General features: G+C 42.4%; 1 protein-coding gene across 11 annotated transcripts in view; it reads left to right on the top strand.

Moving 5' to 3' along the window:
* The window catches only part of PIBF1 (progesterone immunomodulatory binding factor 1), a 217,420-nt gene that overhangs the window by 153,917 nt on the left and 43,505 nt on the right, over window positions 1–19,998 (top strand). For all 11 annotated transcript variants that reach the window (XR_012799924.1, XR_012799925.1, XR_012799926.1 and 8 more), the window contains 4 exons: window positions 2,639–2,804; window positions 6,071–6,221; window positions 11,245–11,335; window positions 16,255–16,357. Coding sequence is in view for 8 of the 11 variants with exons in the window: in XM_075591017.1 (XP_075447132.1) it covers window positions 2,639–2,804; window positions 6,071–6,221; window positions 11,245–11,335; window positions 16,255–16,357 (511 nt within the window). In the remaining 3 variants the exon portion in view is untranslated. The remainder of the gene's footprint in view (window positions 1–2,638; window positions 2,805–6,070; window positions 6,222–11,244; window positions 11,336–16,254; window positions 16,358–19,998) is intronic.

Below are 19,998 nucleotides of genomic sequence, written 5' to 3'. Positions count from 1 at the left end.
AATTTGAAGTTTGTTTTTTTTTTTTTTTAACAAATGTCCAGCCTATTGTTAAGCACACAAATTATATTGTAGTGCAGTGCCTCTTTGGTAATCCTGTGGAAGAGTTGCTTGGTCCAGGAAATGTCATGAAAACCAGTCATCCAACTACAATAACCTTACTCCTCATAAAGCTATTAGCTATTGTCGTGTCAGGTTCTATGTTTCCTTATGTATCTCAAACCTGTTTTTCTAACCTGCTTAAATAAAAGTACATTTTGTATCTACCCATAAGGAAGTACAGCACCTGGAAATAAATCACTTGTTAAAACTTGTCTGTTGTTTTTTCTTTTGTAATCTAAGCTTTCTGAAGCTCTTCACTTGTAATACCTTAACTAAAATGACTGCAATTGTATGTAAGCTGAATTGAATCACTGTATGAAATAGTATTTTTGGAAAAGGAAATGGTGTCTTCGTTACCAGGCCTACAGGCAGTAGCATTGGGTTAATTTACCTACAAATGTTGTCAAAGTTTGTGCAAAAAGAAACATTTACATGTGTATACTGTATACCTAACTATTAACACTCATCCAACCAGCACCTTCCAAAGGGCAGAAAACATACATCTGGGAACACTCACTTTTGTGGTGAGGTGAGGAAAGAAGGTATACTTTAATCAGAAAATTAGGGAAACAATTCATAATGACAATGCAAAACTGAATGAATCAGGTCACATACAACAGTGAAGACCATAAACAATTGCTGATCATAAACAGTGTGTGTCCAGAAAGGAAATAACATCAATACAGTAATTAAAACTATTATTCTAACCAGAGTTTATTCTATTTGGGATTCAAATCTATTACTCGTTACATCAACAATTATGGATACCGATACCCTGTTACCTGCTTACATCATCTTGCCTAGTTTGTCAATACCACTTTTGCCTAACATCAGTTTGCCCATATAGATTTCATCTTAATACTTTTACGTATTTGGTGGTCTTCATTAATGTATTGTTATTGGTGGGAGGGTGGGGGTGTACTGGGTATGACAGTATTTGTGCGTACAACTAATCAGCAGCTGTGTAATTCATTTCAGTTAAAGGAGTAGTTCTGCTTACAGAATATTTTTTTTTTTTTTTTTACCACTGGCCATTTTTTACATTTGTGGGAAACGTTCTCCCGGGGCTGAACAGTGTTAATGTCAGCTCCAGGATCTCTTGTTTCTGAGATACTTGCCGGCTTCTTTCCCTCAAGGGGAAACAAAATGGAGTTTTAAATCCCCTGTGTCATGGTGGGCAATAGGAATCTGTGACATCCGTTACGACTTCCTATTGGCGCACGTGATGCAGGGGATTTTAAACAACCGTAGGAAATACAGATGGTCTTTTTCTCGGTAAGTATTTCAAGAACCAGAGGTCCCTGAAGCTGAATAGAAAAAAAAAAATTTAAACTTTAGGGGAGCGCAGTTATTCGTTACACGAAAAGATCTAGAAAAACACAATATAGTGTAATATGTCTATCCTGTGTGTGTGTGTGTCAGTGTGTGTGTCTGTGTGTGTTCAGCCTGTGCATGGACAATTTCATAGAACGTCAGCCTTCACGAATCAGTGGCAAGAATGATCTCCAAATCTCTCTCCAGGTGGACGTATCTTGAGGGAAATGAATAGAAGAAACTAAAGTGCAGATTATTTAAGATATATAAATGAATCAATAAAAAGCGGGCCCCTAAGGATGCGCACTTACAATGTGTGCCTATACCTTTCACATTAAAAAAAACACAATGGTTATAGTCAGGATGGGTTGGAGAAAGAGCTCAATAGATCTCTTACCACCTCTGACCCAGACACCGATCTGATTGCCTGCCTTCGTCAGGAAGCCACAGGAGCGAAACACGTTGAATGTGGGAGTGGAAGACGAAACAGAAGTTTGGACTCAGAGAACAGACGATGCGAAAGTGACCTCACCAAGACAAGGCAGGTGCTCAGATCGGCATCTGGTCCGGCGGCGGTGAGAGCACTTCTGATCTCCTGCTCCAACCCGTGCTGAGTTTAACCATTGAGGTTTTTAAAGTTAAAAAAATGTTGATTTCAGAAGAACGACGGAAACTGTTCCTTTAAGGGTTTTGTTAGCTGCATCCTATTTTATTTTTTAATTTCCACCTGGAATTTTTATCACTAATTACTGTTTATCACTATTGAATGTAGGCCTATTGTTAGTCACTATATTTGTTGCACATTTTTTTTATTCCATTGTGTGATTTGTATTTCATAAAATCGATCACAGTTAATCACATTGCATATACTACCGATTAATAAGAGGCGCGCCCCATCACGTGTTTGCTGGTATTATTTGTAAAGCGCCAACCTATTCGGCAGTGTGGTATAATGGGGTTACACAGATTATGTAATTATCTAAACAGAGTTACATACAAACAAGGACAAATGCACACCACCATATGCACAGAGGTAATGAGGGCCCTGCTCGTGGGAGATTTCCTATATACAATTTATGCTGAACTTTAAAATCCTTTATTATTTTTAAATTGTTTTAATTTTAAATATAGTCAGTCAGGTGTTAGCAACATTAATAAACAGAAAACGTGGGCATATGTTAATTCACTTACATTTAATTGTTACTTTTATGCTTTTTAATTCTAGGTACAGACAACTGCAACTGAGTACAGAGAGCAAGGTATCTGAGCTTCTTCATCAAACTAAGCTGAAATCTTTTGAAGCTGAGCGTGCTCACATGCTACAGGAGGAAACAACAGAAAACCTACGTAAATGTCAGTTAGAATGTGAGAAATATCAAAAGAAGTTAGAGGTATGTCAAGAAATGACAAATACGGTATATGTAATTACAAACAGATTTTATAACTAAATATACAGTATGTATGTATATAGAAGTCTGTGAACAGGGCACTCACGTCGAAACGTTGAGGAATTAATATTCACTCTGCAATTATGATGTGTGTGTCAGTATCTTTCTTCTTTATAGTGTTGTATTCAGTGTCTATCCCCATTGGGGAAACCAGCCAAAAAGTTCAAGGGAGAATGAATATGCACAGACACTCTATACAACACCATCAAGAAGGAAGATACTGCTCTCCAGTGGGACATCACTTCTCACAGTGTGTGTGTGGGGTGGTAGTGTATACCAATGGTAAGTGTAGAAATGTAAGAGGGTGTTGCATTACTATTAGTGTGTGTAGATACTATCTGGTCCCTATTGGTATGTAGGGATAGAATTACATAGTGTATTAGTAGGTGTAAGAGACTGCACACACAGCTTTCATATAGCGCAGTATGTAGGCACATGGCCTTTAGCACTCATGGGAAGAGAGTTCTCTTGTGTCAATAGTGACTCATGAAACGACCGTCTCTGTTTAGGCCACCGCTAAGTGTCCTGAAGAGTTGCATACATTTGTATTAATGCAACAGTCTTTCTTTCAGTGTTTTAAGATTACCTTTGAGTATGGCCACCTTCAGATCGTTCATCCTATGGCCAGTCAGAGAAAGGTTCACCGACTGGACTGTCTCTTGTTCCACGTGTGATGCTGTGGCAATGCAGATTCATTCTCTTGTTTAGCCCCTGTCCCGTCTCACCTATTTAGTAGCAGCCCCCTGGGCATTTAATGCTCATGATGTGGTACATGACATTGCTGGAGGAACAAGTGAACCTTCCTCTGATTTTGTACTCCAGATTCCTGTGTGGTATTTGTATTGTGCCTGCTGTGTAGAGCATTGCACAGGTTTTGCATCTTGCGTCCTGGCATGGTCTTGTCCCGCATTCAGTTGTACTGTTGAATACTTTACTCCTCACCATAATTTTCTTGAGATTATGAGGTTGTCTGTATGATAATAAGGGTGTTTCAGGGAAGACCTTTTGCAGTCTTGTACAGTATCTTCTTGGAGAATGGGTTGTAGTTCCCTGGCGATCTTGCGTAGGTCTTCTAGGTGTGGGTTATATGTGACCACCAAAGGTACCCTGTCTCTTGTCTCTTTCTGTCCGTTTCAGGGATATTCTTGTTATTCTGGTGGCTTTGTGGATTTGCTGGTCTACAATTCTGTGGTTATATCCACAATTTATGAAATCCGATCTCAGGGCTGTAATCCGCTGGCCTCTGTCTGCTATGTCGGAGCATATCCGGTTGTATCGTATGGCTTGACTGTAGATGGTTGCATGCTGTAGTGTGTGGGGTGGAAGCGGTTGTTGATACAGAGATACAATACTTCACACTATGTTAGTTAGACCACGAGATGGTAATTAAATGCAGGGAATAAAGACCAAGGGGGTTCGGACAAACCTTCTTATCATTCTTTTTGTCTGCCACATACTGTACATTTCACTTCTGTTAGCAGCTGTCATTGTCAAGTGATGCTGGCAAGATAAGACACATTGATCAGGCACTCAGGACATCCAAACAACCTCCACCATGCGTTATTTCCTGTTGCTGCCTTATGCTTTTATCTGTCCCCATTTGCCCTTCTTACTCATGCTATATGTACATACCATTGTTATTGATATAGGTGATGAAGTATGAATGCCTCATTATGTACCACATTTTCTACACAGCAGAATGTACAGGCATAATAGTCTACTTTTTATCGATTCAATTATTATAATTGATTTAGCAGACACTCAATATTTGTTTTCTTTATTACAGAAAATATAAGCACTCTTCTGGTTTGCTTTCTTGTCGGTTGATTTCTCGTAGAAATGATAGGAATCAACTTTAATAATATACTCTGCAAAATTATACTTTTATTTGAGATAATATCCATGTTTAACAATGAATTAACCCTGTCCAATATTAGCCATGGTGTAAATAACCAGAATTAGCATTATATAAAAGCAATAGGGCCAGGTTTACCAAGGGATGCTTTGCCATAATGCAGCATAATCCATCTGACACTAGATGACCCCTCATGACCTAGGTGTCTTCTGGCATCAGAAGGTGTTTTTTATAGAGTATCATTGCTTAGTAAATACTTGGTAAAAGCTCCAAACCTTTGCACTTCTATTTGATGACTTTTTGAGCAGGTAGCTTGGGCTGTATAAACATTTCCTGAGACATGATAGAAAACAGGATGGGATGTGGCTGAAAGTGAAGGGTTAATATTTAAGGCAAACATGGTTTATTGGCAGAGATTATTTAGTAGTATTCTAAAGAACTGTGTAATATTTTAGTTATTGATTTTTCCATAAAGCTTTCTGGGGGAACTGGTTGTTAAGTTGAATGTCTGACATTCAAAGATAGATCTGCACAATAACCAGTGCTTTATTCTGATACGGATATCGTCATAATAAAGTAGGCTAACATAAAAACAAGGGGGAATCTAATAGGCTATACAACAAAAAACAAACAAATATGCCCAAAGCTACTTCCAATGTGACAAAAATACACAGTGCAATACCTATATATTCTCTTGGAAAAGGGTCATTTAGTATAACCCTTTGGCCAAAGCGTCTTAAGCCTGCTGCAACTTTCAAGGCATGACCGTTGGCAGGTTCTAACACTCCCTGAGTTAAAATTCTTATTTACCTGTATAATTACAGGAAGAATGATCTGCATTGGATCTGTAACCTGGCAATATTAAACTGACCTGCCAACTTGGAAGGTGGGGGAGGGGTGAGCTTGGAAGGTGAAGAGTTTAAGCTCACTCCTCCCCACCTTCCAAGTTGGCAGGTCAGTTTCATATATAGTTATTGCGCTGTGTATTTTTGTCACATTGGAAGTAGCTTTGGGCATCTTTGTTTGTTTTTTGTTGTATACTATTTAGCCAAGCCCACTAGCACTCCTTTTGACACTTATATACGAATCTAATAGGCTGCCTTGTAATAACTGTACTTATGTACTGTACAGACATGGTCACCATTTCTTGAGTTTTGTGTTAAACATACAGGCCCATATATACTAAACATTGGAACCCTTCTAGAGCCAGAATATACTTTTGTGGCTCATGCACCTCAATGGGCTGCACGGTGTCTTCTGATTCCAGAAGGTGTGTTATGGCATAGCATCGCTTCGTAAATATGACCTACAATGTTACGGGAAAATATTTCACTATGTTAAACGTTTATTGCAGGTTTTAACAAAGGAGTTTTATAGTCTTCAAGCAGCCACAGAAAAACGAGTTACTGAGCTACAAGCTCAAAATTCTGAGCACCGGGCAAGACTGGAGACGTATGAAAAGCTAGAACAAGAACTTGACAGTGTCATAATGCAAGCAGGAGAAAGTAAGCGCTATGACATTTTAAATTGTTTTGTTTTAGTAATTACTAGAGTTAAAGCCCGGCTTAGCACAGGTTGCAGTAATCAAAATGAATAAAAATAAATTGTATTTCTCTCTCTCCCCTCATCTCTCTCCCGCCCATCACTTTCCTTTAATACCTTATGATGATCCCAATTCTTTCTGCATCTCTCTTCTCTCTCCTTCTCTAGCATTCTTGCTTTCTCCTCACATGTCAACTGACTTCCTCTCTGGCTTTCTCCGTCTGCTTTCTTTGTAAGTTATGTTGTATCAATCAGACACTCAATATGTACCTCGAAGCTTTGCGGAGTGCAGGTATCACCATATAAAAAAAATTAAAAAACTACATAGTGTAATCTGCTTCACAAAATTTCTTGAAAATTCTAGGATTTTGCCAAATGGAAACTCACAATTTTCTAGATGAAAAACAGCATTTCCCACATAACATGTGCCTCACGATGTGAGGAAGCTGTAAAGCGAAACGCGTAGAGTCAGGCGCAAGAGAAGCGAGGCCTGTTCTCCTGCACGATCCCGAAGGCACCGGAAGTGACGCAACCCGCCTCAGGAAGTGACGCGACCCGCCACAGGAAGTGACGCGACGCTCACCGGGAGCCCACGAACCGATTTGAGAGATTCAAACCGGAGCAGTGGGGAGAACGACCGGCCACTCGGCTATAATTCTTATGTGCCTATGCTACTGTGACTTATGTAAGTGTGACATTGTATTCAATATACATTTGAATTTATACAGAGTTATACTATTGTGTTATTTTCTATTCACACCGAGGACAAATCACACTGTGACCAACATCATTAAAGCCATTTGGCAAAATCCTAGAATTTGAAAGAAATTTTGTGAAGCAGATTACACTATGTAGTTTTATTTTTTTGTTTTATATGGTGATACCTGCGCTCCCCAAAGCTTCGAATGAACTACATGGAAGAAAAACAGGACCTTTTCTTCAGAGGGTTGAGCTGCAACCTATTACTTGTTTTTGCACTTGCACGTTCATATTATTTACATAGATATATCATTTAACACTTATTGTACACTTGTTTATGTACCATAATCACTAATTTAAGCACATTATATCACTCTATATACAGTAGGAGCACCTTAGTACCACTTCTTTGTTATTATTACTCCATATGTACCACCAGGCTTTGTCCATTATGATGTCACGTGCCAGATACATAGCCTACTAGGTACAATACCATCCGGCTGACTTGATTGTTAGTGCAATTTTAATCACTCATAGAATTGTGTTTAAATTTAAAAAAATAACACACAGGTGCACACGCCTTGCATTCCCTTAGTATGCCTGCAAAGTATTAGGTTTCATGGTCTTGGAACTATGACCCTGACAGACAGACTTTTTATTTTATTATTATAGATAAGGTTGTGTATCATACACTTTGTCAATGTAAGGAAATACTTTGTTTTCTTAGTGATGCAAATGAGATATAGTAAAATGTAGACTTGCGTCTAACCGCTTTACCTCCCCTTTCTTTACGCTTCCTCTTGATAGAGAGAAGACGTCATTGAGGCCTATTCATTAAACTCCATTACGTATATTCCCTTGCAGAATCTGCACAGATTTGTATCTCGTCCTATTCATGAAGCCTTTATTGTTTGATGCTCACTGTGCAATGGTGGCTGTTTTTGAAGCAATTTTTTTTTCAGCTATGCAATTCCTTGCAATATGCAAATGAGGCAACGTGGCAAAATGAAATATTCATGAGCAGTCAAAAATATGCTCATTTAAATGTGTAAAATATATTGAATTACTTAAATTGGCATATTTCCCAGGTATCTCGGGTATCTACACAAGTATTTTTTCCCTTTCCCTCTCCATCCTTCTCTCAATAAAATTGTGTGAAATCACCATTTTCGTGTGATTTTGCATTGATCATATCTGAGTTTAATGAATATGACTCAGTCACTTGCCCAAGTGCTCCCAACCATTGACCTCTATTAACGTCCTCTCTTTTGTTGAACTGATGCATGCTATAAGGAGTGGATATTATCTATGAACTATAGTACTGTAAGTGAGATTATGCTGAATACCACTACTTTAATTGTAAGCTTATGCTTGGACATCTTATTTTAACTAAATTGAAATTCTGTAAATAGAATCAAAAATTTAGTTTAAACTTTTTTTAAATTTGACTTTAAAGAACATGGTCAACTTATTTGAATGCATTGGGGCTGATTCAATGTACCCCAAAGCGCAATCGGATTAAATCTGACATGGGCATTAATGGCAGTTTTCACTTCTGAGTTCAGTATATTGAATTAGCCACTTAGTCTCTCTCAAAATCAGGCTTCGAAAACCACTTTGTTTAATAACAGTATAGACCTAATTCTATGAGCTTGTGCTTATAAAACATATTTTTACTGCATCAAATTGAACAGTGCATGTGAAAAATGTACAAGAGAAAAATCTGGATTAGCTAGCATTCTGCTTTATTTTTTTATTTTTTTTAATAGAGAAAAGTGTAATTTTGTTAAGGAATGTTGAATTAATTCAGGCAATTATATAACCTATGTGTTTATATGCATTTAGGTGCTTTTTATTAAGTTTGATGCATAGCTCCCCTAGGGCTTGATTTAATATTATCCAAAGTGGACGATCTTACAGCTTCAGAGAATATTGAATCAGGCCCTTAATGCTCTGCTTCAAAAGATTGTATTTTCAAAATGCATGAAAGTCGCAAGCATTTTATGTACACTGCATTTATTTAGCACTCTCAATTATACATCCACAGTCTTAGCAGGCTGAAATCTCAATCCCACTACATTATATGTTTGTATTAATAGCAGTGCCACTGCGATAGTGACCTAATGTATATGTAGCGCACTTTCCCCCACCCCCTTGGAGAATGTGTGGCTACGGTGTGTGTGGTGCAATACCTGTGGCTCACAGGAGGTCTGAGCCTCCACTGCAGGGAGCCTGGGGTGTAAACTGGTACGGTGTTCTTCAGCACCTCCACCTGTAACGGATTGTACTTTGTGCAATTACCCGTTACAGGACCTATATACATATGTTTAGACAATAACCATACACAATGGGTGAAACATACTTTACTATAGAACGATAGTATGACTACTGGTTACAGCCTACCCACCAGCCTCGCACGGCCGTAACCACCCGCCCAGTGTCCCACACACTTGATCACAGTCTCCACAGTACCTGACTGGGCCCTCGGGCACCCAACCACTCTAGTATCCACAAGGATATAACCCCCTCACCCTTATATGTAGTCAGCGCTGTCACAATAGTGTATGTTGGTGCACTTGTGCGTGGGTTACCTGCCGGGTGCGTCCACACCCGGGCACGCTGCGTCCTGCGATGGGGTATATGGACCCAACGATGATCCGCGACGCCGGTGCTTCCACGTGGGGTGGTCCCCGCGTGGGATGTCCACCTCAAGGACAGTTTCATCCATGGGGTGGTCTGGTCCCAGACCACCAAGAGCCTGGATGCTGCTGTGTCCTGGCTGGGTCCCTCACTACCAGCTACAGGGGCAGTTTCCCTAGCTATGGGCGTGTCCCTGTAGCAGCCACAAACTGAGGGGAGTTGGGCCTATCAGGGGTCTCTGGCCTAGTGCAGATGCCACAGGCCCCTGCACACTCACATCCTACCTCTTCGGTGTTCAGCTTCCAACTGCCATGGTCCCAGCGCGCGAAATGTAACAATATCAGGGAGCAGGAGATTGCTACAGCCCTACTGGCTTGTTCCCGGCACCTGACTGCCTGCCCCTATGCCTGCTGGGGGCTGTAGTCCCCGCGGAGCCTCTTTGTCTCATCGCCACCGCTTCCCACCCTCTCCTGAGCATGCACAAGCTGAAATGGCTGCCGTCTGACTGCGCATGCGCAACTCTGTACCAGATGGCGACGCCCTGTCCCTCCGGCCACCGCGGGACTCCGGCGACCCGGTCGCCCCTGCATTGCCGCTGCAACCTCCCCACCCGCTCCACATAGAGGTAAGGGGACTGGAGAAACCAGGGGGGGTGCCGAGGGGGAGCCTATAAGGAGACCTGGCCACATATACAACAACAGACAAAGGCCCCAATGCTACGTCCAATATGACAACTTGGTTAATTACTATCTGTTTTTTCTCTGTTTATTCTTCCCATAAGTACGGATCATTTAGTTAAATAATTTGGCTAAAATATTTGAAGCCTGCAACTACATCAAGGTTAGACTCTAACAGCAGGTCCTACACAACCAATATTATACTGCATAGAGAGAAGAGGAAAGAAAACAATAATATAGCCAACCGCACAGAATGCGTGACATGTATGCGGTGCCTAAGGGGTTTAAATTAAGAAGCACTGTATCTGCTATGTATGAAGGACAGTGCAGTTAAAACTGGTTATAAACCAGAAGCGCCCTAATAATTATCGTAGGCAAAAAAATAAATAAAGGTGCAAGAAAAACTATGTATTTATACTTCCCATGCTTGTTGCTACAGCAAAAGTTATATCCACCTCTCTCCTGGGGGACGCAATCTCTTCATAGACCCCACCTCCTTCATTGAAGCTCACCCACCCCACTTCTATTTAATGAGTAAATCCTGGCATGTGAGTGAGTAGTCTATCAAGAGATGTCTTCCCCCAGGAGAGAGGCTCTGCATTCATTTCGCACATCTCGTGCTGTTGGCTATATTATTGTACGGTTTCCTCTTCTATCTATGAAGTGGAAGAAATACAAAAGACTGTATAATATTGGTTGTGTAACACCTGCTGATTGGGTCTAACCTTGATGTGGTTGCAGGCTTCAAATGTTTTTCAAACTAAATGACCGTACTTATGGGAAGAATAAACAGAGAAAAAACAGATCGTAATTCACTAAATAATTTGTCATATTAGATGTAGCATTGGGGCTTATTTGTCTATTGTTGCACTCTCAATTATACCCATAATGTCTACATTTGCTACCAGAATGAGTACTCTAAAAAAAAAATATATATATACGGTATATCTAAAAAAATGTTTTGTTACAGTGGAAAATGAGATTGAAGCTGAAAGAGTTCTGTTTTCGTATGGATATGGAGCCAATGTCCCCACCACAGCTAAACGAAGACTAAAACAAAGGTAAAAAGACGTTACTTGATGATCTCTTCGTGATCTAGCAAGTGACACATTAAAGAAAGTGAATGAGTAATTGCTCACTTTGAAATTAGCTTTAACAGGCCTAGCAATTCTTTCACAATTTATTTTAAACTTCACATTAAAAAAAGGAGTTACCCTTGGTTGCTGTTTAACTAGCTTTTAACCTCCTCGCTCTTAATGGACTTGTCAATCTTCATTATATAACCTTCATTAGATGTTTGCTCTACTGAAAGTATATGGATGTTCCTGCTTTCACATGGCCTGCTCCGCCTTATTGCTTAGAATTTCCTACATTTGTCCCTCGTCACTTTTTTTTGTTGAACTCATTTAGTAGTAGTCTTTTCTTTTCATCCCAAATGCGTGACTTCTCATAACATTCATTATATAACATATTAAGTGACCCTGTTCTACTTTTCAACATTTCTGCCTGGCTGTTTTAATAGAACAATTATTTAAATGTGTGTATCTACTTCTTCATCTCTTCTTTGAAACATGAAGTGAACGGGAGTGGGAAAACTGCATGGGGAAAAGTGTTCTTGTGTCTGTAATGTACCTTCCAGTAGCTGCAAACCTTTGTCCAGCTAATCAGTGCCTACATTTTATTATGATTCCATCCATCACCTAATTAGCTATAACATAAATGCTGATTCAGACCTCCATTTTGTCTTTGGTTCAGTCCCCTTGCTAGGTTATCTCAGCCTCCCTTAGGGTTCAGGTCCGATTGCTAGGAAAGTGTTCTTCTTTACATATGCATAAACCTAAATATCTGTTTACCTCTTTTTTTACTTTTTAGAACGTTTGAAAAATCACAAAGTTGAATTGAACTTTGGACAACTGTGATACCACATTTTGGTTTCAATCTTGCCAGTGAATCTATTCCCAAAAATTAGTAGGCTCTTCTTTTAGCTGCAAAACACACAAATGATGTGGTATTTAAGGGAGTACCCCTATTTTTATTGTTAATTACTGAATCTTTATTTCAACTTTAGATTTTTTTTTACTTTGTAGATGTTTTGGCAATAATACATGAAAGAGCTCAGGGGGAGGGGGGGTAGTTTTTCCCCAAACAATCAATTTCGTTAAAGTTTGTAATCAAAAAACAAACTTTTTTTTTTCTCCGTTATTTGCATATCTCTGCTATACTGTATCTCTAGTAGATCCCTCTCTTCTGCTTTAGTTTATCTAGGATCTGTAATAAAATGAAGATTGAATGCTCAGAGCTGTTGAACTCTTGAAAGTAACAAAACCTAAGCGTCAATTCCTGACTTTTGAGTACAACCCATATTCCAAGAATGTACATATTAACACATTGATATAATATATGAGTGACCATCACTATTTATTCTTTAAAATATGTATATATTTTTAAATCATTTCAATGTCCTTATTATGTAGGTTCATATAAACTAGAGCTTTGCAAATGTCTTCAGAATTGGTTTGACATTGTTTTGTCGTTTTCTCTTACATTTTGTAAAATTCCACTTGCCAGCAGTCTGCCAAATTGTGGGAAAATGTCAGTATATAAAGGGCCACTGGACTTGCACATTGCCTTTTACGACTTGGAAAAATGTATTCGGCTTATTTTGCCACATACATGAACGTAAGCAAACGATCTGCAGATCTCTAATATACACCATATAAGCATAAGTCCTCCATCAAACAACAGGCTCTGTTGTCTCTGTAACAAGTGCATCATAACATCCCTAAGAAAACTAGCATAGTCTTTACTGATGAACATTTATTTAAACATTTTATGCACAGTTCTTACAGACATGACTGAACGTGAAAAGTATACGGTAATGTTTTCATTTCCCTCAGGGCTCATCTTGAAAGAACACAACACGATTTTCTGGTTGTACATTGCGTGTTATGACATTTCACCTCCCGTCATTAGCATCTATTATTAAGCTTTTCAAAATAAATGAAGTGTAGATAAAGACAAATACATATTATGTTTAGTGCTTACTACTAGCCATAATGGTTTCAACATTTAAACCGGTCTTTTTTTCTGTTGGTTACTGCTCTGTACGTCTTTTGTAATAGTTATAGATATGATTGTTATGCAAAAGTTTCATAAATTCAGTAACGCATTAAGTTATGGTGATTTTAAAATGGTGTTGTCACTGAAATTGTAATTATACTCTCAAAAATCTTTCATTAAATCAAAAACATCACAATAAAAATACAATTTAACTGACAAAACACAAAGAAGTTTCACTTACAATGCTCGTGCTTGGCACACACCACGTATTCTTTTTCTCTCTCCACCCCCACACACCTCACCTACAGATGCAGCCACGAGTATCCGAACACTTGCCTTGGAAAATCTGGGGCAATCTCCCAATCTCATTCAGTTTGGGACTGCCAGAGTGTTAATCCGATGGGCCATTAGTCTGCCTGCAGAAATGTCACAGAAATGTTGTGGCATTACTGGGAGATTGCCCCAGAGCTTCCAAGGCAAGTGTTCGGATACTCGTGGCTGCATCTGTATCTCCCCCTTTTTTCTTTCTTCCCCATCCCTCCACCCCATTCTCTCTTCCACTTCCACCCCCAAGCAGTCTCTGTCACTCCCGCATAAGTCTCTTTGACTCCCCCTAAGTCTATCTCACTCCCCCCAATGCTCTCTCACCTTCCCCCAATGCTCTCTCACCTCCCGCTCTCCGTCTTTCACTCCCCCCTCCCATCCCCAATTCTCTCTCACTCCCCTTCTCCTCCCCGTCTCACTCTCTCCCTTTCCCCACAAAGTCACTTACCCCCTCTCCAAGTGTCACACCTCCCACCGAAGTGTCTCTCACTCCCCCACTTCCAAGTCTCTCTCACTCTCTCCCCAATTATTTCTTACTCACCCCCCTTCCCCAAGTGTCTTCATTTCCCCACCACCCCCAAGTGTCTGTCACTCCCCCACTTCAAACTCTCTCCCTCCATCTATTGAATGATCTCTTACTCACTCACCCCTCTTCCCCAAGTGTGGCCGTTTATGTACATGCGTGATGAGTGGCTACGGCCGCTTATGCGCATGTGCATCTAGCCGTGCATGTGCAGATGGTGTTTGCCGTTTCAGAGCATGTCCACATGCGTAAGCTATTCTATCTGCTTAAACCACTTATGTGCATGCACAGGAAAATCATCAAACTACTATGCATACGCAAGTAATTATGGTTATGGGGGCGCATGCACAGACAAAGCAGACTTTCTCTGGGCATACTCGGCCATCGCTGGGCACTTTTGCAGGCCCGTTCTTGAGATGCGCAATCCCTTACATCCGTAACAATTCTGTGTCTGCGCATGCACGGCCCTTGTCTGCGCATGCGCAATGCATTATTTCCGTAATCATTTTCATCTCCATGAAGGAGATTAGCACCAATGACATTTTTTTAAAGTGCTAGTGCCAGGTAAGAAGTTTCACTTCAAAAAAGGGCCAAAAACCCTACACCGTACAGTGTACAGTAAATATAACCATCACTTGTGAGCACATTCACATGTCTCAGACAGGTCTGCAACCTCGCCATTCCCCATTATCTCTTTGCATACAGTTTCTCCACTGCAGCCATGGATTCTGGGAAATGACATGCAAATGAGCAGATAGTATCACCTCTTGCTTCTTATCCATTTTAACTTGGAGCACTATAAATTCAATTACACTGTCATTTTTTAGTCTGACCACACTGAGCTGCTGAACTGTTATTACTTGTTTCCTTCCTTTCAGATGTGAGTCTGCAAAGTTTAGTTTGACAGGTGGTTTCTGTATATTGTGTAGCTTTTTGCATTGTTTCTCTGAAGCTTTGAGCAGACCTGTTCTACAGAGCTGCCGTAGTATCTCTTTATTAATGCACTTAACATAGCCAATTCTAATATTAGTTTGTCAGTTGTCCCTTAGTCCAGGGGTGCGCAAACTTTGGAAGACTGAGCCACTGATTGAGCCACCTGTGCTGAAACAGGGATTTCCAAAAAAGCTGGCCTGATGGTGGCTCTTGAGGACTGTGTTTGGAGACCCCTGAAATAGACCATAATTTAGTCGCTCAGGAGTTGGACCGAAACGCCAACCAGTATTTAATACTTTTTCAGCATCACTTTTAAAAGCCAATTTTTATCCCCCCTGGTTATACGTCTTCAAACTTCGACAGCCAAGTAAATTTTCCTAAATTGTCCAGACTGTCTCCTTTGCCAGTTTCAACCCACATCTCTGTTCTATGATTAACCAAAAGAACTGAAGTTAGTGGCAGTCAGTGGCGCCTTTTTTTATGCCCCATTTGACCTGTCACTCGCCTGTGTTGCATGTCATTAGTAGGAAGAAATCTGTGCCAGAAATAAAGAAGTTTGTTACTTCTTATTATGGCAACCTTTGGATGGTGATATATTCTCAACATCCATGTACGACATTGAAAGAAGGTATACATTGGAACATTGGAGGAATGGGGAGTGCATATCATTTGATTATTGTGCCAGTGGGTAATTCAGTTAAATTGAACGTCCTTGTTTGTAAGATATTTTATAGCAGCATCCCATGCAGTTTGTACTTTTTATATATTTTTTTTATTTCATTTTGTGGAGGCTCCTGCACTGGTTTATCTGTGCCCGCCAGACACAAAATGGTGTTGAGGTCAGGACTTGGCCCTGCAGCCAATAGAGAAGCTGCAACGTTATTGGCCATGTTTGTAGATTTGTTGTGTCAAAACTAACACAAAGAAACTACAGATGTCTCCTGGACCGTGGGTTCCCTAGTAGTCAGGTAAAATTGAAAAAAAATCGATCCATTTAGGGGGGGACTGTTGCTGTTATATGTTTGAATTATTACAAATCTTTACATTGATAAGTTGATTGCTATACATATTTCTTTTAGGAAAAATAGTATGTAGTCAAATTTATTAATGTATTTTCCCTTTTTTTTTTTTTTTGTGCAGCGTCCATCTGGCTAGAAGACTTCTGCAGCTTGAAAAGCAAAACTCTTCGCTAATAAGAGATTTGGAACAGCAAAAAGTCCATGCAACACAGATGTCATTGGAGGTAAGTTAGGCTATCTAAGTGTGTGTGTGTGTGTGTGTGTGTGTGTGTGTGTGTGTGTGTGTTTGTGTGTGTGTGTTTGTGCCCGGCATCGCCCGGGGAATGTAATATTGAATACATGTCCTCCCCCTCCCCCCCCCCCCCCTGCTGCTGGCACAGGTCCAACCCGCCCGCTGGTACATCTCCCCCCGCTAGCAGGCACATCTCCCCCTCCTCCCCCCCCCCCGCTGCCACATCTCCCCCGCACATCTCACATCACACACAGAGACAGAGACACACACACACACACACACACAGCCCCGATACAGGCAAGGACACGCCCCCCCCTGTACCTGCACCACACTCTGATGTCCCCCCCCTGTACCTGCACCACACTGTGATGTGTGTCCCCCTGTACCTGTACCACACGGTGATGTGTGTCCCCCCCTGGTAACACTGATGTCCCCCCCTTTACCTACACCACTGTGATGTCCCCCCCTGTACCTGCACCACACTGTGATTCCCTCCCCCTCCTCACTCTGCTGCGCGCCAGTCACAGGTGTCTCCCTCCTGCCCATCACACCCGGGCCCGGCGCAGCTGACGTCAAGCGACGTAAAAACCCTGCTCCGCCGACGTCATACCCCTGTCTTGAATCCCTGTCATACCGGCCCTGTGCCTCACCACTGAGTTGCTGCAGATGTGCTCCTCCTCCTCCCGCACAGACAGCGCGTCACAGGAGCGCCAAACCCGTCATCTCCATTGGTACATCTCCCCCCCTTCTGGCACATGTCCCCCCTCCCCCCCCTGCTGGCACATGTCCCCCCCTCCCGGCACATGTTCCCCCCCTACCGGCACATGTCCCCCCTCTCCCGCCCTGACGGCACATTAACCCCCCTCCCCCCCACGCTGGCACATCCCCCCCCTCCCCTCCCTCCCCCCCCCCCACTGGCACATCTCCCCCCCCACTGGCACATCTCCCCCACTGGCACATCTCCCCCACCTCCCCCCCACTGTGCTGGAACATCTCCCCCTCTTACCCCCCCACTCTCCCCCCGATGCCACATCTCCCCCGCACATCACACACAGGCACAAACATGCCCCCTCCCTTAGTAGCCATGCCCCCCCACCCCTGCTCTATTTGATTTGCTGTACAGCCGAGTGAAACTTATAATGTCCATAATTTGGGATGTGAGTGACATTGGAAGCTCAAAATAGTTGCGTTGACCCTACAAATCCGCTGCAGAATGTCCAGTGAAAGTTTCGTTGTGCTACGTGGGGCAGTTTCTGAGATTTCAATGCTTCTGGCATTCAAACAAACGGAATCCAACTTAGAATTATAGTATAGATAGTCAGAAACAGGGCACGCACAAAACAAAATAAAAAATAAGGGCCAAGGAACGGTGCATACTGTCCAAAAAGATGCAGAAAAAGGAAAAAAGGGACAGGCACTCCTATATGCAAAAAAGTGAAATTTATTTACTCGACGTTTCGGTCCCCACTGAGAGGTTGAGTCAATAAATTTCACTTTTTTGCATATGAGTGCCTGTTTTCTCTCCTCTCTCTCTCTCCTCTCTCTCTCTCCTCTCTCTTGTTTTATAGATGGAGTACTTATACATGTCTGTTTTAAATTCTTTGCTGATTGTAATGGAACGATATTTGAGATCAAAAGAAATATTGCCCTTCGGACACAACTTAAACATGGTTTTCCTTTGAAAAATGTGACTATCTGGACTAACTTTGGGATTTTTTTCTCGCCCGTCGCCATGGTAACGGTCATGTGACGTCAGCCCTGGTGTCATTTGACGCCGGTCAAAAAGTAAGGGGGGCACGAGTACCTGGGGGAGCAGGCAGGGGGGGGGCGCAGCTCCAAAAGTTTGTGCTTCCCTGGCTTACGGGGAGAGTGTGGGCTGTGGGAAGGGGTGAGGTGTGGCAGGGGGGATTTGGGAGGGGTAGAGGTGAGGTGGGAAGGGAAAGGGGGGTGGGAGGGGGATTGGGGTGTAAGAGAGCTAGGAGGGAGAGGTGGCGGTTTATAGAGGAGAGGTGGGGGTTAAGAGAGATTCGGTTGTAAGAGGGAGGAAGTGGGATATAAGAGGCAGGAGGGGAGGAGGAGGTCTAAGAGAGCGTGGAGGGGGAGATCTAAGAGGGTGGATAGAGAGGTGGGGGTGTAAGAGAGGGTGGGGGCAGTGAGTGGGGAGAGAATACATAGGAAGCGGGTGAGAGGGGGGAGTGTGACGTGGGGGGGGGCGAGGATGAGAGGGGAGGGTAGGGGGGTGTAACAGAAGAAGGTCACTGATTGGCTGCGAGTGTCACAGACGGTGTGTCAGTGAAGAGGGTGGATGTTATTATAATTTGAGGTGGGAATGTCTGTGACTGGGAGTTGGGGTGCAGTCTGTCACTGAAAGCTGGAATTATTGATTGGGTTAAAGAGGGTGCCATTATAAATTGAGTCACCGTTTCAAATCTACAATGGAAAAGATGAATCCAGAGTACTGCAACCCATGTGAAACGGTACTTTAGCTAGTGTCAAAATAAGATAGACCTACTTGTTTTGACATTTGTAATTTTGTGAGCACATTCACATGTCTCAGACCGGTCCACAAACCTGCCTTTCCCCATTATGTCTTAGCATACAATGCTTCCACTAAAGCCAGAAATTCTAGGTAATGACATGCCAATGAGCACTCACACTCACTAGAAATTATATCTTGAAGTTTAATATTTGCGTGTTCACAGCCAGGCATGTTGGGGGCGGCAAGAGGGAAAGTGTAGCAGCACTAGTCCAGGACTCCCTGCTTAGGGGGTGCCGGTATCTCCTGCTCAAGTTTAAAGCCCCGGTCACATGGGTCATTAGGAAGCCGCCCATGACATCACGGCTCTCTATTGGCCCATGTGATGGGACATCTAAAGCTGAGCAGAAGATACTTACCTCCTTAGGGGATACCTGTGTAACAATGTTTCCCCCACCCGGTGGGAGATCTGGCCATTACTAAACGTGTGGTGCATGGTACTTGCTGGTAACAGGTGGGCTGAGCTGTAAGCCGGTGGTAGTGGGGACACAGGATCAGGTTTCTGGGGTACATTACCCACAATGTTCTCTAGCAGGGCAGCGCCTCCCTCTGCCGCAGGCTCCAAGATGAATGGAGGCGATCTCCCACAGTAGAATTACTTTCCCTCCTCCCAGTAAGATCACACCCAGGCAGGAGGTATATGCAAACAGGAACAGTCTTTATTGATACCACCACAATACAGCAGTTGTCTGCTCAATCGCAGCTTCTCAGGTCAGCTATCCACCTGATGATGGTCCCTGAACAACCACTACAGGTCAGGGCCCCTGCAGCTGCCCTAGCTCTTCCTGACTCCCCTATGAGGAGTCGGGGTATAGGTCTACACTCGCTCTCCCCCAAGGGGAAGAGGAACAGGGAAGGCCCCAATCTCAGGCTCCCTGTGTGCAACCTTGCCTCACTCGGTGGGGAGAGGCACACTACTGAATTTGGGGCGGTACTGCCTTTAAGTACAGCCAGGAGGAGGGCACCATGTCTGTCCCATGATTGGACATACTCAGGCCTGAGGTTACCGCCTCATACTATCAATCAGTGCAGCGCCAAAGAGTGGGAAAACCCCATGTTGACTACTAGCAAGACCTGCTCTTACCAGGGCTTATTGC

The sequence above is a fragment of the Ascaphus truei genome, chromosome 3 (assembly GCF_040206685.1).
Source record: "Ascaphus truei isolate aAscTru1 chromosome 3, aAscTru1.hap1, whole genome shotgun sequence".
Classification (NCBI taxonomy): domain Eukaryota; kingdom Metazoa; phylum Chordata; class Amphibia; order Anura; family Ascaphidae; genus Ascaphus; species Ascaphus truei.
Note: the sequence above shows the minus strand (reverse complement) of the source record. Positions and strands in the feature narration are given on the sequence as shown.